Here is a 22,457-nt window from a genome sequence, read left to right on the forward strand (position 1 = left end):
GCAGAGTCAGACATAGACTGGCCTGGGTTGGAAGGCACCTCGAAGATCATTTAGTTCTAGAGGGAAGGCCTGGGACAGTTGAAAAAGGAAGAAAAAGACCCTTAAACACCTGTATGGTCTGCCAAAAAGGTCGTCTATTTATTTGGTGTTGTTAAAACCAAAATTATTCCATCTCACTATACCAACCTATTTGATGAAGGAATTTTTTTATGGCATTAAATGGCAGAAAAGAGGAAGCAAACCAAACAGAGCTTTTTATTTACCCAAGTGGAAATTCACTAATATTCACTGGCAAAAGCATCCTTATTGAAAATGACATTTAGAACTTCCATAAGGAACGGGGGCTTGGAAACCAAGCCATGAATTTTCCATTCAAGGGGTTTGACTTGGCACAGAGAGACGTCATGCAGACCGCAGCTGGCACCAGACACAGTTAAAAAGATCTGAGGCTATTAGTGCCTAAACAGCCACTAGAAATTATATTACATGATAGAGACTGGCTAATATAATTGAGCCAGCTAGTTATTGTGTGCATAATTTAATTATTTGACAAATTGCTTAGAAACACGGTGTTCTCGTTCCACACTCGAGCTGCACTCACAGCTTTATAAGGCACAGAGCAGAGGAATTGCTGGTGGGTACATGGTTATCTCAGGAAATAGATATTTCTTTTTCAGATTAACAAACTTGGAGAGGTTCACTGGTGTTGTCATGGTGGGGTGGTGTGTGTAGGAAGGGTAGAGCCAAATGGGACATGGCTGGGAGAGCAAACTGGCTCGGAGACAGCCAGTTCTGTTACAAGTGGAAACCTCTGAGTTGCTCAGAGCTCCATTCAACCTGGCCTTGGACACTTCCAGGGATGGGGCAGCCACAGCTTCTCTAGGCAACCCGTGCCAGGGCCTCACCACCCTCACAGGGAAGACTTCTTTTTCTAATGTACCATCCAACCCTACTCTCTGTCAGTGTGAAGCCATTCCCCCCTGTCCCGTCACTCCAGACCCTTGTAAATAGTCTCTCTCCATCTCTCTTGTTGGCTCCCTTCAGGTACTGGAAGGCCACAATTAGGTCTCTCTGAAGCTTCTCTTCTCCAGGCTGAACAATCCCAGTTCTCTCAGCCTTCCCTCATAGCAGAGCTGCTCCATCCCTCTGATCATCTCGGTGCCTCCCCTGGACTCACTCCAATCCCGTGTCCCAGCTGGGTCCCCAGAGCTGGAGGCAGCTCTGCAGGGGGGTCTCACCCGAGCGGGGCAGAGGGGCAGGATCTCCCCCTCACCTGCTGCCCACAATGTGGGATCAACCCAGGAGCAGATGTAAGATGTGTCTAATCCCATCCTCATGGATGGTGTTCAGTGTCCTCATGAGAATTGGGGCCAAATTTTTTAATGGTTATAAATTCTAAGATACAGGACCAAAAACACCCATCCACAGTAAAGCTTCATGTAAGAAGCCTCTCAGCACTATGGAGCATTTTCCCATAGCCCTGAACATTTAGATACACGACTAGGGACATTTCCCTCTCACAAAGCATCACCTTAAAATGCTTCTTGAGAATCTGGACACCATCTGGAATAGAGCTGTGCTGTAATAATAAAGAGCAAATCCTACATCTTCTTGAACAGTACTAAGCAAATCTGAAGACCCAATTGTGTCACTTTTTCTCAGTTAGCTTTTCAAAATTTCAGAGGCAAAGCTGTTGCCAGAAGATCAGCAAAATCAGCAGCTTATTACAAAACCATTTTTAACAATGGGGAGTGAAATGTCATGTTTAAAGAAGTGCAGTCAAATAATTTTTACCATCAGGATGCGTCAGGCTTTTTAACAGGGTGCTGGGCGAGGCACTGCACCAGTTCTTTGGGTCTGAACAGTGGGGCAGCTCTTCCTGAGATGTATTTCAGACTCCTCATCCCCCTGCTCCATCCATCTGAGTGTCCTCTCAGCCTGTGGCCCCCTCCCTACCTACATACCAGGGTTTTCTTGGAATAGCAACCTGGATTCAAATGATGGGGTGGTTCACACTTGGATTTCATCCTGGAATACAGATGGGAGGCAGCCAGGATAGCTGGATCTAGGAGCTGGGAGGTGCTCCTGAGTCTTTCACTTTAGCTGTACCTTTCCTGTCGAGAGCTAATGGTGTTGATCTTACATCTGATTATCAGCTGGAAGAAGTTATGGGATGAAGGGGAGAAAATTACACTCCTGAGTTTTCCACTGTCAAGCAGAAATCCTTAAAATGGACTCACAAGTGTATAGATGTATATTGGGATGCTCTTGGGTGATTCTGTGGGTTTTTTTTAGCTTGAATGCAAGTTAACTGGGTTGTCAATGGACTGAGAGGCTTCCAGGTGTGATTGCATTGCTATAAGCTATAGAAAGAGCCTTGTTGCCAAGCACAGCTCTTGTGCTCGTCTCTGAAATAACCTTGACAGAATTTCTGCCAATTTTGTTCATAACAAATTTTGCCTCATTCTTTGCCTTTCTTCTTCTACCAAGAGCAAATTAAAACCAAGGGAGTTTCTTCAACTGAATTCCCTACTAAAGGTCACAAAATTTCCCATTACCCAGCAACACTGAAGGTATCTTGTGGAACGAGAGGTGGCATCAGCAGTGGAATCCTTTCCTGACAAACTGGAATTTTGTGAAGAGGGTGAGACTGCAGTGCAGGAGCGGACAGAGGTGCCAGATGCCTCTGAGGTCCCTTATTCACATTACAGCTGCTGAGACGAGGAAAACTGTGCAGAATTTTGTAGGGATTTTCCCATGGTAAATGATCTTTACCTGGGAATTAAACTCATCTCCTTCACAGTAACACAGAACTCTACACTCTGAGAGCATTAGCTTTTCTCTGGGTGCTGCTGGCCTGGCTGGTTTTCCTGTAGGCAGCAATGCTTTTCCTGGTTATGGCATCTTCTTGGCTGTGCTCCTGTTTTGAGTGTATGTAAGTGTACAGATTGCGTGCTCTGAGCGGTGGGAAAGGTGTCCAGAGTCAAACATTTATTTACCAGGCTTAGAAAAAAAATCATGCCTGATATCTAAGAAGTGGCACCCACACTGACCTGAGCATGGAACAGGTAGTCTGTGCTGTTTCAGACAGACTGATGGAGATCACATCCTCTGTTTGGATCCTGAGAATTGCTCCCCTTAGGTGGCAGATGGAGGGTGGTTTCAAGCCCCTGGGGAGCTGGGGTTTGCCTGATCCACAAATAGCAGGTGGTACTTGTCTAGTTCCTCCAAAGCTGTACTGAATGGAGTGCTTTTCCCCCCAGAGAAAGGTAAGCACAGTGATTTTCCAAAGGAATTTTACACAGCAGAGGATAAGGCTGCTACCTGAGTACAAACAGGGACGGGTTTGAGCTTTAGCAGGGGAGCATGAGGATTGCAGTTGTACCAAACTAGGTGATCACCTCATTTAGAAACCATTTTTAGTGACCCAGAGGCAGAGCCAGAGCAGTGAACACTGGAAGTGCTCAAACAGGACTTTGGGATATGGTTTAGTGGTGAACATGGGGGTGCTGGTTAATGGTTGGACTCGGTGATCTCAGAGGTCTTTCCAGCCTTAATAGAGAAAGACTTTACAGGGACATGCACTGACAGGACAAAGAGCAGTGGCTTCAAAACTGAGAGAAAAAGAAGAAAGAGAGTAGGGATAGATTGGATATTAGGAAAAAATTCCTCCCTGGGAGGGTGGTGAGACACTGGCTTGGGTTGCCTGGAGAAGCTGTGGCTGCCCCATCCCTGGAGGTGTCCAAGCCCAGGTTGGTCAGGGCTTGGAGCAACCTGGTCTAGTGGGAGGTGTCCCTTCCCATGGCAGGGGGTTGGAACTGGATGATCTTTGAGGGCCCTTCCAACCCAATGATTCTATGATCAGGAATAAAAATGTAAAAACCTTGCAATGGAAAAGGATATTAAATAAATGCCCTGCTGTTTGGATGTGGCTTTGTTGCCTGGTTGGCTTTTAAATATGGCTTTGTATTGTAGTGAGAGAGGGAAAAAGGGAATCTTTGATGAAAAAAAATCTTGGGCAGTTGATGAAATCAAAGAGAGCAGGAAGGATGCTTCCATGGGCAGCATGAAGGCCAGGTTAGCTGCAATTAGACATATCTCCCTGGCACAAAAGTTAGTGGCAACTGATGTCCTGTTGCCTGATGAGGATGGATCTTTTTATTCATCCGTGCTGTTGTGATAATGCAACGTGTTCTTTATCTGTGGGGAAGGGGGGAGGAACTAAGGCCAGTGTGCTGCTGTTGATGGCAGGTTGACATCATTGTTCATGAATGTTAAGGGCCTCTCTCCACATTTTGGGGAGTATGGGGAGTTTTTTGGTGTGATAATGATGTTCTCTGTTCTAGCAGACACACCTCTCTTAAGGGAACCTTTGGGAATCATGTAAGATTTTGAGGAGAGGGCAGGCAAATTCCCCCCTTCCTTTACCCACTCGAGCAGTGGCACATGACAGATTCATGCCTGCAGCACTTCTAGATTTTATCTGCTCACTAAATTTTATTTCCCCTCTGTGAGTGTTTATATTGCTTAGAGACTGCCAAGGTTCGTGTTAATCATAAAAAAAAAAGTGGAGGTTTATTAGGTATTGCAGCTCTGTGATTCTTTGGTTTTTGAATGTTAATGAAGCTTCGTATGCTCTGGAATAGCTGGAGAGGTGGATCTTAGCTCTGGCATGGCAAAATATCTGAGGGTGGATTTTTCTTCCCTTTCCTCTGGGTTTTAACATCTTACATGACATTTCATCCAGAGCAATTTTACACCATTTATCATCGTGTGTAATATTGTCATGCTGTAATTTTGCAAGTGTATGAAAGGCAGGAGGAGGGTGAGGATGGGCTCAATTACACCCTGGAGGGAGGGGAGGGCTCCAAGGAAGGACCTGCTCCTGGGACAGAATGGATTGGATGTCAGCACTTTGCCAGAGCAGAGCGACAGAACAGAGGGGAATTTATTATTTTTAGGGACTCAGTGGGCAGACAAGGAGAAAGGAACCCCTCGAAATGCAGTTCTAATGGTCATTTCCATAGGCTGTGCATGTACGTGGGATTCAACAAAAGAACAGACATTCATTCTCACTCCAGACAGCTCAGTTCTGTCTTCTGCTGAAGGCTGGGTTTCAAGCAACATTTCTTTTTTCGTTGTACATTGTATTTGGGGCAGAGTAGCCAAACTGGAGAGCTGAGCATTTCTTTTTTTTCTGAATTTCTAGCCAGGGCTGCCCTTGAGCTTTGGCTTTGGTAGAACAAGATGTACTTCTGGCTTCAGTGCCTCCAGACTGACCTCAGAGGAGACTCGTGTCATTGTCGTCGTTGTGTTGGTACCTGCATTGTAATTTGAGGAAGTACCAGGCCTGACACACTCCCCTCTTAAATGGAGAAGAGTTGATGGACATGTGTGCTGTGCTCTTCCACATTGGTCTGCCAGAGCAGGGGTGTGGTGACTCTTTATAGGGAGGGGCCTTTTTTTTCCAGTTCTCCTGTTGGAAAAAAAGTAGAGAGTGCTGGCATTGTTAATCCACAAAGTCTTCTTTTGACTATACTTTTCCAAAGTGACTTTTAACAATTTTTTCAGGTGTAATATTATTTCTTTTGGGGATGAGAACTCGTGAAATTACATTTCCATCTTCCTTGAATCCAGCTGAGACTTGGAATCATGGAATCAGCTGGGTTGGAAGGGACCTCCGAGATCATCAAGTCCAACCCTTGATCCAACCCCGCTGTGGTTCCCAGCCCATGGCACTGATGCCACATCCAGTCCCATCTTAAAAACCTCCAGGGATGGAGAATCCACCACTTCCCTGGACTTCTTCCTCTTTATCACCATGAAAAGAGACATGACTTCCCCAGGTTAGGAACTCAAGACTACCATAAAACTGGTCTGAAATATTTCTGTTCAACCATGTGGGCATTGATAGAGTGGAGGTGGATCCCAAAGTTTTTTGGTCAGAGTAGTGCAATTCATACAACTGTACTCCTTTTCCACCAGATCCCTCTCCAACACTCCAGGACCCTCTTACACATGTTCTCTTACAAGATCCAGCAGTAAGTGCTTCTCCCTCTGCAGCTGCCTTTTGCTTAATTGACCCATTTTGCAGCAGATTAGGCCCCAAGGAGGGGGTTAATACAAGCAGTAATTCTAAAAGGCAGTTTGAGGCTTCAGTGAACTGTTCATCATTGGAAAAGCCTGTTAGCCCCTTTCTTACCTTTTTACACTATAATACTCTGACTTAACAATGAACTTAGGAATGTCTCCTGCTAGATAGAGTCTCCACACCTCTCTCTTTCCTGAGTTTTGACCTGGACAGGATGGGCAAGATTTAACACCGTGCATACAGATTTACCTTCTTTCTTCCTTTTTGTCTTAAAACAAGAATTGTAGCCCTGGACCTTTCAGTAATAGTCCCAGTGTGCTGTGTGCAGTGTAGGAATACATCTCACCAGGCAGTTCATCTTTCTGTGGGGTTGGTTAGAAGACTCTTTCCTGCCCTGCAAGCAATTACAGTGGCCCCTTGAGTCCGTGCAGGATTGCATATCCCACTGCTCCCAGCACTGCAGCTGCTGTAATCATCGAGGGGCAGAATTAGAGCAAATTTCAGTGTGAACCAATATTAAGCAATTAGTTCATATTTACTGATACAATATCACATAATATTATTGTTATAAAAATAACATTATATTGGTGAATTCTGAGATGTGGCCAGCTTGCTGTTTATTAGCTGCTATTCCTGTCAAGCCTGTCCACTATCCTGTAGGAATTATCACTGTGTTTTCCCCACTTTCTACCATCATCTCTCCTATACCTTAGGCAAGGAACAACTTCTGTCTGTACCTATTATTCAATTACCTTGAACACCCATACCAGAAAATACAGAAGATTGTAACATAACTGTAACAACAACAGGGTGGATGAAACCTGAATGACTGGATGGAGCTGAAAAATGTGTGGCTTTTCCTTGCTGGGGCAGTAAATGATACCAATGCCTTTAGTGCAGGTCACTGCTGATACTGGAATGGGGGCATGATTTGGGGGATGAGCACACACATGGAATGGTGGCAGCATTCCTGCAGGCAGGGGCATTAGCCAGGGTCAGGCACACAGTCCCTGCCACATCCTACCACTGAAGTTCTCTTGGTGGATGGATTTTGGTGAGACTGGGGAAAATTTGCAGCACTGGGCTCAGCTTCTGGCGCCATGGTGAGAAAGTGGGATTCTGAAGGAAACAGATTGAGCCTGTGGGGAGGAAAAACATCCTGCAAAATCCGTGCTGCTGGTGCAGCCACCTCTAATTTAGGCACTGGAAGTCCAGAGCCATTTATGCTGCATTTGCAGAATTATGGGACCAAGAAGGCTTTGGGGAAGGGAAGAACGTGAGTGCTTTACAGACCCTTGCTCAGTCTTTAGGGAATACACAGCTCAGCAAAAATCAAGGGTCAAGGCTTTAGTCCAGACACGGAATAGGGACAGAAAACTTGCTGTTGAATGAACTGTTTAGGAGGGAGCTGGAAGGGCTGGAGAGAAGGGAGCTACAGCAAAGAAACAGAATGGTGCAGCGAGGTAACCTGCTGGGAATGAGGAGAGGGGGAATTTTTGAGCCCCAAAGTGGGTTTTGTGTCTGCTACCTCCAACACCAGCATCTGCTCTTGGACATGCTGTGAGATTTCCATGCTGGGTTTGTCGGTGGTTGGGATATTGTCCTTTTACAGCTTTGAGAAATAGAGAAGGATTCCCTTTCTCCCTCCCTTCCTTCTGCAAGGCACAATTTGCCTTTGTTTAATCACCCAGAAGGCAAAAACAGATATGTGCTACAAAGGCCTCATTCCTCCTCTCTGCTTACCTGCAGGATCTTCCAGGGCTATAAGGCAGTTTGTCCACACAGACCAGACCCCAAATGAAAATTCTGGCTGCTGGAGGGTCCTGTTGGGCCAGCAGATGATGACACTGGTGCAACAGCTAAGAGCATGGGAACACAAAGCCACTGAGGACAACAAATGCTTCAGCAAAATCCATACATTTGCAAGGGGTTAAACATAGGAATGTGCAATCCTGAAAGTGTGTGAGAGAATGGGAATAAAGTGAGAATTCAGGGCTGTTGGATCCAGCATTCATTCAATTACCATGCTTAGTTAAGTAGTGCACAGTGCAGTGAAGGCTGCAGTCTGTTAGAATGTCTGTTCCTATAAGTCATTTAATTATGAGGTTGCTCATATGCCATTTTAACATATGTAGAGTAACATTATCCCTCTTTTGTAGGTCACTATTCTCATCAGCCTGGCTCTTGCATTCCTTGCCTGCATAGTGTTTCTTGTGGTGTACAAAGCCTTTACTTACGACCACAGTTGCCCAGATGGATTTGTTTATAAGGTAAGAAACTTCAGATGGATGAATTGCCTGAGCTAATGACAGACTCTAATTGACTACATGGTTACAGTCCAGTCTGCTTTTTTTGACCAGGCCAAACAGAACATTTGGCAAGAACGTGTTGAAATGGAAAAAGTGTTATGGGAAATGTGGATGTGCATCTGCCTCCATCAGCTACTGTTACACTGTAATTGCTGGGATTAGCATTTGGTGAACACTACAGACAGATGTTCAGGAACAATCCCTCATATTTGTGAATGGATTTATTGCAGCTGGAATCCTGCCTTTGCTTCCCACACTTTCAAGTAGCTGAGGTTTACTGGCATACATTTTAATGCAAAGCAAACTCCTGGAGTGCTGACACATGTGTCCTTTGTGAAAGAAATCCAGATTTGCCCAGATATAGTTCACTTTTAGGTGCTTTCAAGCCTCTGTCAAGAACAAAACCGTGTAACAATTGCTAAAACCCCACTGCCCAGTGATTTTCTATTGAATATTCACAGAGAACTATTTGCCTGGTCTGTTGAGATAAAAAAAAAAAGTTTGCAAAATAATTCACTGACTCCTCACTGTGAATAAACTCATAAACTCACAGGAGTCTTGACCACACCAGGGATGATCTGTCGGCTGGAAAATAGAGTAAGATGTTGGTGTATTAGTCATTGTGAATTATTCATTTAAGTTATATAAAAAGGGAGAATTGGGATTGTTCAGCCTGGAAAAGAAAAGGCTTTGGGGTAACCTAATTGCAGCTTTCCAGTACCTGAAGGGAGCCTACAAGAAAGATGGAGAGAGACTATTTACAGGGGCATGTAGTGACAGGATAAGGGGGAATGGCTTCCCAATGACAGAGAGCAGGGCCCCATCCCTGGAAGTGTTCAAGGCCAGGTTGGACAGGGCTTGGAGCAACCTGGTCTAGTGGGAGGTGTCCCTGCTCATGGCAGGGGTTTGGAACTGGATGATCTTTAAGGTCCCTTCCAACCCAAACCATTCTATGGTTCTGTGATAAAAATGAAGTTTGGACAGTCATGAATTTCAGAATCAGATTCAAATCTGCACTTCTGAGCAAAGCTGGCCCATTGGGCTGTGCTTGCTTCCATTCCTGACCAAGGTGCTCGTCCCACAGGTCAGGAGAACACCCTGCAACAGAGCAGCTCATAAGCTGCTTGCTCAGCCTCAGCCTGTCCTCTCTGCTTGTCTGAGGATTAATGCTGGACTTGAATCTATAGAGCTTTTGGTCCAGCACATGAGCAGAGCTGCTCAGCCAGCCCTGGCTGGCCCCCAGCAAGGGGCCTGAGTCTCTGCTTGTCAGTAACACACCAAACCTTCACTACACAGCCCCCATTTCCCATCCAGGGCTGAAACCAGCCTGCCATCAGGGTTGCCAATAGCAACAGGTTTTGAAGGCTGCTGCCCGACTTGGCGCATTCCCAGGGGCACCGAAAGGCAACTGCAGCAAGTCTGAGTCAAACATCCTCCATGCAAACAGCCAGCCAGGAGATTTTGGAAAGAGGCCGGTGGGGTCACTCTGCTTTTGCTTTCTCCCCCTTCCCAGCACAAGCGCTGCATCCCGGCCTCGCTGGACGCCTACTACTCTGCACAGGATTCCAACTCCCGGGGCAGGTTCTACACCGTCATCAGCCACTACAGCATGGCCAAGCAGACCAGCTCCCGGGCCGTATCGCCCTGGATGTCCTCGGGATCCGCAAACCACGAAGCCAAGGCTGCCAAGACAGAAGGTCATTAAAGGGAACGAGCGGTGGTTGGGCAAAGAGGGAGGGTGGGGGGACAACACCGTGTCTATACTGCTCTAGCTGAGCGTGCTGTGCCACCAGCACGGCAGGAATAAATAAAACCCAAGTGCAGGAGTCATCTTAATGGATATTTCTTTTCGTGCATTGTTCTCGTTGATTTGTAACCGAGTCGAGCTCTTGTACAAAGGCATGTTTGATGTTGACTGTACCTTAACAATGTAAAAATATTTTTAAATCATTGCTTAACTATTTGTTAGAAAAATAAATTAAAAAACAAAAAAAGCAAATTAGGTAAACAGCCAGAGAGGATAAAAGCAGCAAAGAGAATCGTGCAAAGTTTTGTCATCGCTGGAAAGCTGCGACAGAGGCTCAACATGCAGTGAAGGAAGAGCTGAAATCCTTTCAAGAGGGGTTGGAAAGAACCCGGTACAAAGACATTATGATGTTGTTTAGTTGCCAAAGGGGGCATATTTTGCTGTCAAATTGAATTTAGTGTCAGTGTTCATTCGCTGATAGAGAAATAAGGCATCCCCTCATCCCCCAAACATAGACACGTGCAAACACACATGTGCCCACCCCCCTGTGCAGTGGCCCAAGTAAATCCAGAAAGATCTCAGCATTCCTAATGAGCCACCACAGTGCTGGTGATCCTGGCTGGGCTCTGAGGCTGAAATCCAAGTTGCTGTTTGGACGTGGAGCAGGATGGAAGCAGGCAGAGGCTGCTGCAGTGAAATCATGAACATACTTTTGAGCACAGGACTCAGAGTCAGGAGATCAGGGCCCTACTGCTTCTGGCATACATTTTCTGCATGACCTTTGGCAATTCCATGAGGCTTTGTCCTTTGGGACCTCTCTCCTGAGGGTTACCCAGAGACAAAGAAATGCCATTATGATTTGAGGAGCCTCTCAAAAGTGGTGATAGTATAGAACAGTATTAAGCCTCTGACTTTCAGCCCCTAATTTTCTCTCACCCATGAAATGGGATGCTCCTGCTTCCCTCCTTCAGCTTCAGATACTTCAGCATTTAATGTCATTCTAGGTCACTAGAGAGGGGTGGCTGTAGCTCTCAGAGTACAAGGGTCTATCTGCTTGCAAACACAGACCAGATCCCAAGCTTAATCCAGTCCTGAACAGTGTAAAACATCATCTCCCACAAATTTAGTGGAGACTGGTGGGATTTTAAGAAACCCCAAGGATTCTCTTTTTTTCAGAGCTGCAAGCCTTTGCTGCAGAGCAGCTCTGCTCCTCAGGAGCACAGGCAGGGAGAGCCGAGCAGCAGGAGCAGAGTGCATAGGTTCACATTTGACTAAGGCTGCTTTTTCAGATTTGTGGCTAGACTGGGATGGAAATTAGGAACTGGCCCCTTTTCCCCCTGCATTGGGCAGTTTTGTCCTCATTGTCACGTACATAGACAGTAGGCAGTGTGTGAGGGCAGAACTCCTCAGTCCTAACAGGCATCATGATAAATAACTGTATAGTGTAGCTAAAAATGTAGTGCCAAATGCCATCGTCTGATCTCCTCTCCTCCCTTCCCTTTCCACCTGTAAATTCATTTCTCACTCAAAATGTACAAACCACCCCCTCCACCAACAACCCAAACTCCAGCAGAACCACTGAACAGTTTATAATTTTGTGGTGTATTTTTTGTCAGTAGGTAGCAGAGACTGAAGTATTTTTTGGTGTAATTCTTGGAACTTTTCTGACGGGATTAAAATAAAGCTAGATGTGACTGAGCGTCTCTGTGGCTCCAGCAGGTTTGTTTGGCTCCTCGTGCCCTGGGCTGGGAGGTGGTGGGTGGTGGGAGGTCTGTGTGGTGCTGAGCAGAGGCTGCACCCTTGCACCAGAACAAAGGTGACTCTGGCTTTCAGGAGGCATATTCTTGAGGCATTTTCATTCCCTGTGTTCCTGCCCATTTTTCAATTGCAAACAGAAAAACAGTAATGAAGCTGATCTGCTGCTGGTGATTTTTTTGCTTTACAGTGGACCTTCCCTTCTTTCCCATTTTAAAACCAATGGATGATAGGAACTTTGCCTGGGAGCAGTGTCTCTTTTGCCACTTGGTCCTGGTGCTGCTCCGTAGGAAGGGCTGTTAAAAAAAGGAGCACTGCAGGGAAGTCCAGCAGAAAAAGAGCCATGGCTGAACTTTGGAAGAGTTGAGCTCTGTATCCAAACTCTGCAGCTTGGTTTATAACAAAACCACAACTATATTCATCTCACATGGTTCAGAAAGCAGATTGTATTTCCTCAAATCCTTCAACTCTTCAAAATGAAATGATACCCTGGCATTAAATTGACTCATTCCCAAAGGCTAAAGAACATTTTATAAAACCTTTGGATGGCTTTCCTTCCAAAAAAAAAGTGTATCCAGATTTGTGAAATTGAGCTACCATAGGAGAGGAATCACTCTGGTGTTAGAGGTCACTGCTGAGTACTTGTAAAATGTATTAAAAAGGATCCAGTGCTTTGCAGGATTGAGTCACAGGATAATTTGACCATGGACTTCTATTGCCAGTTTCCCAGTAATACTCTAACTGTATGTTTACTTTAATCCAAAAAACCCAGGAATCAAATAATTTGAATTAAAAGGTTCTAGCTATTATTAGATAAGTGAGTCAGTGGGGATAACCATTCCTATTTAATAAGGGAAAGATCAAAATCTGTATGGAGCAGAATGAAAAAAAAAAAAAAAGACCCAAGAAAGACTCATGGGAGAGCAAAAGAAACCAAACAACTCAACTCCAGCTGCAAATTTCATCACTGTGAATGTTCTTATTACAGTTTCTGTACAAACTGCAGAAGAGCTTCCAAGATCAACCATGTATTTTAATCACAGTTACAGAGAGAGAGAGAGAAAATTGGAATTGTAGTACATCATCTTATTATTTCAGTCTTTAAAAGCCTCCTTCAAAGTTGATCATATGTTTCAATGCTGATTAAAGCAGCGTGTTGGTGATAGCACAGACTCATCCTGGCTGTCATCTCTCTGTGGAGTCTAAAGCTCTTGATGGGCTCTAGAGAACAGTGTTTTTGTGAGCTGGTGTCTGGGTGAGGGCTCAGGCTCAGCTCTGAGTGGTACTGATGAATAAGAGCCTTCCCTGTGCTTTGGCCAACATTTATGTGATGGCCAAGTCCATCAGCTCCAACCTCTCCATCTCTGACTGACCCTGGTGAAGCAGGAGTCCCTTTGGGCAATCTTCTCCATTATATTAGAGTGCTACAGTGGGCTCAGAGTATGAATTCCCTACCAAAATATGCTTGTGGAGCACTGGGACTGGAAGAGTTGACAGTCATGCAGGGGTGGGTGCCTGGGCTGTTTGTTTGTCCTACTGGAGTGGTAGGAAGGGTGGAACAAGAAGTGTCAGCACATGGAAGAGCTCATCTTGTGGGGAAAGGGCATCCTGAACAGGCAGCAGTCCTGTGGAATGACCGGCAGAACATGTGGAAAAAACCCCCAACTTTACTAAAGGTGTGGTGATGCCATAGTGGGAACTCAGCTGCCCCCAGTCTCGGCTTGGGAAGTGAAGGAAGAAACTATGGCTGTTGGAGCCTGAAAAAGACTGGAAGCAAGAGAAAACGAGATTGCCACCAGCCAAGGCATGGAAGCGAGAGTTGCTTTTCTGCTGTAACCCAGTGACCCTAAAACACTGCATCCTGCTTGACTGATACAGACCAGCTTGTTTTGGAAAAGCCACCAATTGTTGCTCCAAACTTCTGCTGACTGCAGGGCCTTGAGGGGAATTCCAGTCAGCTTGGACTGCCTGCAAGAACAGGGTGAGGAAGGGAGGTACCAGTGACAGGACCTCAGGGCTGGTGGGTCTCACTGCCAAAACAGGGTTTTGGAGGTGACTTGGGGCTTTGGATCTAAAGACAGCTCAAGGTGCTGCCAGAGCCTCTGATTCCAGATCAGAAAAGTAACAGTCCCTGTCCCTTTACATGTGATTTTTTTTTATTCCCTTTATCCCCCTCTGTGCTTGCCAGCTGTTTCTGGTTTGTAATAATACTTCCAGTGATAAGTGTAAGGGTCATGCACTGAACTGTCTACAATCACATTTTATACGATTAGTCAGGGGTATTTTAAAGCACCCTAATTATTACAGTCAAACCGGATTAAGCTGTTCCTCTAATAGATTTTCAGTTCCTGTAAAATAGGCCAGGGAAAATGACTTATAGGAAGAGATGGGGAAGAAAAGGCTCTTTTCTTCCATCTCTTTGGCCTTTGCTTTTTTAAAATGCCAGCAATGGCAGGGGCATTGCAGGGATCCCACGGGGAACACTGAGTGCCCAGCAAAGTTTGGGGTCTCTGTCACTCAGCTCCCCTGCTCACCTGGACTGGTGCCCTTTGAGGGGCAAAAGAGGTAAAATCCTTTTGTTTGAGAATGTTATTTTACTCAGGAGGGTGGATGACAAGTCATTTGAAAGGTCTTGGGTTGCTCCCTCCTGGAAAATAATCCACGGTAAGCACAGGAAGGATGGGAAGTGCAGTGGTGTTATGCCTGACCCGCTCCTCGCAGGGAAAGGCTGGGCAGGATTAGTGCTGAAGAGGCTTTTGTCCTGCAGCAGCCAGATGATGATTGGGAAAAAGAGAGAGGACATGGAAAAGCCTCTTAACAGCAGGTTACACAGTTCATCCTGGCTCGGCCAGTGCCCTGACATGATGGGATTGCCCGAGCCTGATCCCACTGCTGCAGCAGGACCCATCTGCTGGGGATGTGGGATGTGCATCACGGCCCTCCACCAAGGGCTCTTGGGGGGGCAGAAACAACCTGCCCTGTGGCTTCCCTTGCTGATAACACAGAGCATGAGCACCACTGGGGTGAGCAGGAAGGGAAACGCTGCAAACTGAGCAGCCAGTGATGAAATATTTGCACCACGTGGGCAGTGGTGTTTTAGACGAATGAAGGTGTGGAGGTTTGCCCCGTGGCAGTCGGGGATGGATGGTGGCATTTTCCTCACTGCTCCCCAGCCCTCCTCCATCAGCAGGCCTTGGGGAAGGCCAGTGTTTGCCAGCTGCAAATGGCCAAGGAGAATCAGCCCTTTGCAGTCCCAGGGGCTACAAAGAGCCACACTGATGCCACGAGGGGCTGCGAGGTCACAGCGAGCCCAGCTCTCCTCTGGAGCCTGCAGGTCCAGGCCAGCAGGTTGCTTTAAGTGGTTGCACAGTGCAAATCTGAGGGAGGATTTGCTGGAGGAAGAGGAGCAATTCCAGCAGGAATTCCAGCTTTGCCAGCAGCTTCCCAGCCACTGCTGAACGTGATGGTGGCACTTGGTGCCTGCAGGGGCTGTTTCTGGGGCTCCACCAGTGCCATGTCTCTGCTGGGTCAGTGTGCAGCTCCCCATGGCCTGTGGACAGCCCCCAAATCCAAGCTCCCAAGCCTTGCAGTCACTAAATATCTTCTCAATATCTCACCTGGAGCAGGGCCAGCACAGGTTGCCTGTCCCTGTGTGGTGGAAGCAGCTGCAGCAGCCCAGGGTTCTGCAAAACACTCACTTGCTCCCAGCCCCTCCAGTTGTGGCCACATTTCAGTGGTGGGTAAATTGATTTCTGTGTATATTTTGTATGCCAGGTTATTGCAATTACTCTTCAGGATCCTTTGGGATGAAATGCTATTATAGAGATGAAAGCTCATTAACAATAAATATAAAGGGTCAAAACTCCCCATAAAAATGTATTAGAAACAGATTCTAGTTTGGAAATGTAAATATAGGATTTGGCAGGAGTCCGGACTGGCTAGTCTGGTGTGCAAGACAGCTTAATCCACTGGGAAGATGGGGCTATTTTTATAGCAGCCATTTGAATTACTGTGTGAATTATGGAGTTTTGGCTCACTGTAAAAACAACTTCTGCCTACCATCAATAAAAAAAAAAAGGAATTGTTGCAGGGTGGGGGGAGGAGGAATAAGATGATTTCTTCTGCTAAAAGTAGAATTTTTGTAGTAGAGCTGGAGAATCCTTGGGAATTTACAAGTTTGAATGCTAAAGAAAAAGAAATATAGGTGAAGGGAATTTTGAAATGACAGTGGTAGGAATGAAGGTACCTAAACAGTGAAACACCCCCCCCCATCTTTTCCAGATATGTTTTCATAAATTCAGTTAATTATGGGCTCACCGTCCACCCAACACATGGCTGGGGGGAGGCACCATGGCTGTTTCTGTGCTCCTACCACAGGAGTGGATCCATAGGGATGGCAGTGGTTTGGGGATAAGAACTGCTCCACATGTCTCAGCAGGACCAGCATTCAAGCACCCCCTCGACAGCTCTGGGGTGACAACGGCTACGAGCAGGTTGCAGGGTGCAGAACCTCATCTGAGTGGAGTTTTAGTTTGATACCTCAAGCAATGGGTATTTCAGGGGAACCATTTTCCTCAATCTGATCCCCAGGCTGAAGGTCTAGAAAAGAACAACAGAGGGAGAGAAGTGGGTTTATGATGTTTGCTGAGGAAGAGGCATTGTCAGCAGGAGTGGCTCCCGTGGGGCTCCAGCACCGCTGTTCAGGCTCCAGTTCATGGAGGTGTTGCAGTCACTTAAAGATGTACCATTCCCTCCTTGCTCCATGTTATCCCTGGAGAAGGCATTTTTCTGATGGTTTTGATCAATTGGCATAATCACTGAGACCCTAAGATGAGTAATTAAGATGTTAAAGTCTTTGATTCATATGAATTACATTAATCTCTGCATGCTCCACATCCACCCTGTCCCCCCTCCTTGCAACCTACCCCACAATCTCCTCACTTCTGTTTTGACCTTGCTTGGAAAAATATCAGTGAAGCTTTTTCTTAAAAAAAAAAAAAACGAAACAACTAAGACATGCCACTTTAACCTCCTCAAACCAAATAAATAAAGAAGGGGTGAAAAATCTATTCCATGCCATATTCAGCTCCGGGTTTACTGCTTTTCCCTGCTGCATTCAATCTGCACAGCAGTGACTGCCTATAAAAAAGGGATGCCTGGCTGTCTATTCAGCCCTTTTATTTCCATGATGGAGAAGCTGTTGATGTTTGTGCAGGCACATATTAATATGTGCCATGGGCAGGGACACCTTCCACTAGACCAGGTTGCTCCAAGTCTTGTCCAGCCTGGCCTTAGACATTTCCAGGGTTGGGGCAGGAGAGTGTGAAGGGTAAAATCTTATATTTCATAAATATATATATATACATATATTCATATATATATCATTAATATTATTATCTCTTGAAGGCACATAGAGCCATAATCCACCTGCCAGAATTAATTCTGATTCAATGGGGATTTACTGCTACAAAAGAAATGGGCTTTATATGGGGTCTGTGTATGTTTTATAGCTTCATAGAGGAAAACATGACAGGCTTAACTGAACTCAGGGTTTCCCTGTGCAACCTCTGTTAACACACTGCCAAAAGGCAGTGCCTCAGAACAAGGGGACTTGCAGAGGTGGGTGGGTCCCTGCACAGAGGGAAAATAACTCACCCAAGGGCTGAGTGATTCCTGAATACAGTAGGACTGTGAGAAAACAAACTCACAGCATGAACCAGACACTGGGCAGTGAAAAGTCCTCTTGGAGGTGAACTGGTTTTAAAGCCCAGAGGATTTGTAGCTGTACAAAGGGGAGTTGTGCAGTGAGAGGCACCATGTGTCCACACCTCTCGGTTTTTCAGGGAGTCTCAGCAAGGCTTTATTTATTTCAGTCCTTTTCTTCAGCAAATGGCAGTGACTGTGGTGGTCAAATACTGTAAGGAGAGAATGAACTTTGCAGGAACAATGAGCCCCACGTACCCGAGGTCATGGTGTGTCTCTGGGCAAGAAGAGAATGGAAGTGTCAGTTCAGAAAGCAAAGGGTATCCAGGACTATTTTCCTTGGTCATCACCCTGCCAGCACAGCTAATATTGCACCCGATCAAAATGCACAGAACACAATTATTTGAGGGGAACGGCAGCTTTTCACCTCCTGACTTGGCAAATCCTCTGCACTTCCAGTACCTTTTGCCTTCCCATTTGTTCCTCAGGTTATTTCATCCTTTCTGTCCAAGGCAAATGAAAAAGTCTGTGTGAGCCAGGGATTGCCACCAGCTACAGCACAGTGCACACAGCATTGGCAAAGCCTTACTACCTGTACAAGGGGGGGGGGGGGGGGGGTCTGAAAATGCTGCAATTCCAAGGCATCCCAAAACCTGTGTGGAAATGGGTGGGGCTGGACCCTCACACCTGCCTCACCAGCCAGGGCTGAGCCTCAGCACTGTATTGAACAGCCAAGCATGATCTGGGTGATTCAGTGGTTTCTCTTCCCTCCCTCCCTTCCTGCCTCCCTTTAAAGTGTGCACATCTATGAAAAAAGGCTCTATAAAATGCTCAGACAGCAGAGTCCTCTGTTATCTAACTCCATCTCAAATCCCACCGAAACCAGGCCCTCAGGGAGAGCCCTGCAAACAGAAACCACAGCATCATGAGGGGGAGAAAGGCCGTTCTGAGAATCTGAGCAGCAGCTTCGACTGAGTGTGTTTAAATCTGCCTCCATTCTGCCACGGGTAATAAAATTGTACCTGGGGGACCCTTTAAAATCGACATAAGACAGCAAGATGCAGGAGAGTGGTGGTAAGGGGGAAGTTTACGTGGAGAACAACCACAGGATGGTATTTAGAGCTTTATATCTCAGCACTCCATACGTTGGTCAATACAGCCTGAGCAGTGATTACAGAGCAGAGCAGGCACAGCCCTGCACTGAGGGGGAGTCTGGGAGCAGCTGCTGTCAGCAAAACCCCCATGCCCAGAGCTCCCCAGGAAGGGGGAGGATCAGGCTACCCCCAGTCAGGAAGAGCTCTAACAATTATTAAATACATAAACCAGACAAGAAATTGTGTCCCACCCAACCAGCTGCCTTTTATTTTGGTGCTGTTGGAGGTCTACTTTCTGTGTCCTTGAGGCTCAACTATGAAGCCTGAGAACTTCAGCTGGGCAACCTGGTTGTGTGGTGGGAACCTCAGGTGTGATGTGTGTGGGTGTTTAATCTCAGGTCTGAACTCAGCCCACTCTCTCCTTTGCCTGGATTCTGCCTTTAGAAAGGGGTTCTCCCTCTCCTTAAGCTGACACGAGTTCTTAAGTCCTGAGATGGGAACAAAAAAATGTCAGTTTGTGCCATTTGTAAGTGAGGAATGGTGGTCACCCCACAGCCTTTGGCTGGGTGGCTCTGACTCACATTTGCTGCCTCTCATGGGATTACAGACATTTAAATGATGGTGTACTCATTTCTGGTGGTTTTTATTTTTTCCTCTTTTTTTTTCTTTACCAAATGGCAGTTGTCCTCCTTTGCTTATTAGGAGCTGCTGAGGCAGGGAGGTGTCCTGCAGTGTAAACAGTACAGTGCATTGAAGTGACATGTGCTTAAGCTTTGGTGTGTATTTAAAATCAAACAGTACAAACAGACTCCTGAAATGCACCAAGGCTGTAGTGAGGGTGCTTTTATCTGGATCTGCTGTGGGTAATTTCACCACTCACAGAAGTTTGAATCTCTCTGTAATCACTTGTGCAGGGACTAAACAAGACAACCTAATTACTTTCAGGGAGAGCATTTTGCAACATGTAATTGGGCAGAAAGATGAGAGAAAGCTGGTGTGGTGAGGCTGCTGTCCTGGGATCCCTGATTACCTACGATGCAGCTTTTGTCTGGGAGCTGCCTGCAGAGAGAAATAAACCACAGTCATTTAGGACAACAGCCTGATGCCACAGTAGTTCTTGATTGGTGAAGAAACACACCTCGAGGTTAAAGGGAGAGGTAGAGGCTTGTGCTGCCAGAGGGATTATTGTTTCTGGCTCCCAGGGGCTGTAAGACCCTTTGGAAAGGCAGGGTGGGAACACAAGCAGGATCTGAAGGCCAGCAGAGCCCATGGCTGACCCCCCTCCATCCACAGCAGTGGGATCCTCAGTGTGCCAGTGGGGGATAGAAAATTTCATTTTGAATTATATTTCTGTGGGCTGACTGAAGACCACTCAATTCAGCTTCCACTGGAAAGAAGAACATTGTAATTGAGATTAAATGCTCCTTCTGTTTTATTTTCTTTCTTTCTTCCTTCCTTTTTTTCCAATTGATTTTCCTCCCTAGCTGCAGCACGGTTTCATTTGTTTCAGCAGAAATCACTTCTGTGCTGCCCTTCCCTTGTTTCCTAAGTCTGTTCTTTTCCTTTCCTGTATTAGGACTTTATACAGCCCAAGGAACACAAGGCAAAGGGCACCTGTCAGTCCCAACCAGGTGGCCTCCTGGCCACCAATTCCTTCAAACACAAGTGAAAAAACACAAGTGAGAAAACATAAACAGAAAATCTGTGGCTCATGGAGATCCCACAGGGTTAAGTGCCCTGGAGGGGGCTGAGTGCTCTGATCAGGGGTTTTCCTAAAGCCAAGCACAGGGATGGCATCTTTTCCCTGGTGAAGATCAGGAGTAACCCGCTGAGTGATCTCACCTGAGACTGGATTTTTTTAATTTTGACTTAATTTTTTAATATTTGCAAGACATGAGATAAATTCATAGGGACCATTTCTATTTCCATTTCAACCCACATGTCCCCTGTCCAGGCTGCAAGAGGCATCGCTTTAGTTCTGAGAGCTGGTGAGGGCTGCTCACAGCAAGAAGCTGAAGGAGAGGGATCTCTCACTTATCTTTCAGCCTGGGATCCCATCCACTTGGACTGGGAATGCCACCACCAGCCACAAGAACAAGGCTTGGCTCCAGAGTTGAAAAAAAATCACATTTAAACCTCTCTTACCTTTGTATCATTTTGCATTGACTGTAAAGTCTGGCTGAAAGGAGCTGAGGGAAGCGTAGGGGAGCTTTTGTTGTTGCTGTAAGACAAAGAGGTGTGTTAATGGCTCCCTGCTCAGCCTGTGTGCTCCTCGGAGATAACAGCAGACATATAGGCATTATCGGATTAATTATCAATGTAATGAGTGTGTACTATAGAAAAGACCAGATACTCTATAACCCAGAACGATGTGAGCACCTGCTGACAAATGGCTCTGTGGAGAAATAAGAGGATGTGACTCTCTGATCCCCCTGGATACAGAGTTTGCCAATGCTATCAAACGGATCCCAAACTAATCCCACCTCCAAATTGCTCTGATGGCAAAAGGGTGTGTGGTGACTGCTGAGGCATGAGAGGAGTGTTGCTGCCCAGGGATTTTTGGTGACAGTCCTTACACACTCCAGCAGCTGGCTCCGTGCTGCTTCCTAATTTGAATTCAGCCTGGCAGCTCCTGGGGAGATTCCTTTCCTTGTGTGAAGGCAAAGCCCACTGAAAGCTTCACGGAAAACAGGGATCAGTCCCACCCCTCTGAGTCCCCGTGGCTGGTGGGGCAGGAGTGCCTGCCCATTTCTACAAATGCTGTCATTTCATAGAATTATAGAATCATGGAATGGTTTGCATCAGAAGTGGCCTTAAAGATCATCTTTTTTCACCCCCTGCCATGGGCAGGGACACTTTCCACTAGCTCAGGCTGCTCCATGCCCCATCCAACCTGGCCTTGAACACTTCCAGGGATGGGGCAGCCACAGCTTCTCTGGGCAACCTGTGTCAGTGCCTCACCACCCTTTCAGGGAAGAATTTCCTTTCACCAGGGAAAGGGGGAATTTTCTCCAAGAAACCCCACTGTAATTCCAGGCAATTATTCCACAGCTGTCCTCAGTTATGAAGGGGGTATCCAGATTTTCAGAAGACTTGAACAGCCACAATTAGGCATGAAAGCATGGGGGAACTGAACTCTTTGGAATGAGCTTCCCTGTATCTCCACAACAGTGGGAAGGGGAGAGTCTCAGCTTTCTGAGTAGCTACTGTTCACTTACCACTGTGCCAGGTCGCCACAGCAGGGAATGTTACCTCAGCACAGTTCTTGAATGTGTGGAGATCAGAAGGAAATCTTCCATTGACTTAAAATCCCAGAGTTTTTCTTAGGTAATTTAGGTACCAAATGACTATTATTAAGTAATTTCAGGTGTTTCAAATGCTTTTCTTTGATTTCTGCCTGATGCTAAGAAACCTCACTTTAGGGTTTAGCAGTAAATAGCACAAAGGATGTATTTTTAGTTTTCGAAAACATTTTTAAAATTGTTTTTAGTTAAGCATTTACCACACACAATTTATATGACAGAGCAGAGTGGCTGAAGAAAATCTTCAGCTTGTTGTAATAGTCAGGGTGATTAACTCCCAGCCTTCCCAAAAATGAATACTAAGCTCATCCCAAATTATAATGAGAGAGTTTTTGTCTCATTCTTGTCTTGCCCTTCAAAATAGTCTTGCTAAAATCCCTTTTAGTTCTCTATATATCATAGCAATGCTAAGGACCAAGCAGATTCATATTAATGGAAGATCTGGCCCTCTGGTTT

At 46.1% G+C, this 22,457-nt stretch overlaps 1 protein-coding gene across 1 annotated transcript in view; it reads left to right on the forward strand.

Moving 5' to 3' along the window:
- NSG2 (neuronal vesicle trafficking associated 2) overlaps nucleotides 1–11,850 on the forward strand; it is a 35,724-nt gene extending 23,874 nt beyond the window's left edge. Inside the window, exons 4-5 of the mRNA XM_027643553.1 lie at nucleotides 8,251–8,361; nucleotides 9,914–11,850. Of these exons, the coding sequence (XP_027499354.1) occupies nucleotides 8,251–8,361; nucleotides 9,914–10,105 (303 nt within the window). The 3' untranslated portion in view covers nucleotides 10,106–11,850. The remainder of the gene's footprint in view (nucleotides 1–8,250; nucleotides 8,362–9,913) is intronic.
- Nucleotides 11,851–22,457: the final 10,607 nt, after the last annotated feature.

The sequence above is a fragment of the Corapipo altera genome, unplaced genomic scaffold, assembly GCF_003945725.1.
Source record: "Corapipo altera isolate COAL_440 unplaced genomic scaffold, ASM394572v1 75, whole genome shotgun sequence".
NCBI classification, from domain to species: Eukaryota; Metazoa; Chordata; class Aves; order Passeriformes; family Pipridae; genus Corapipo; species Corapipo altera.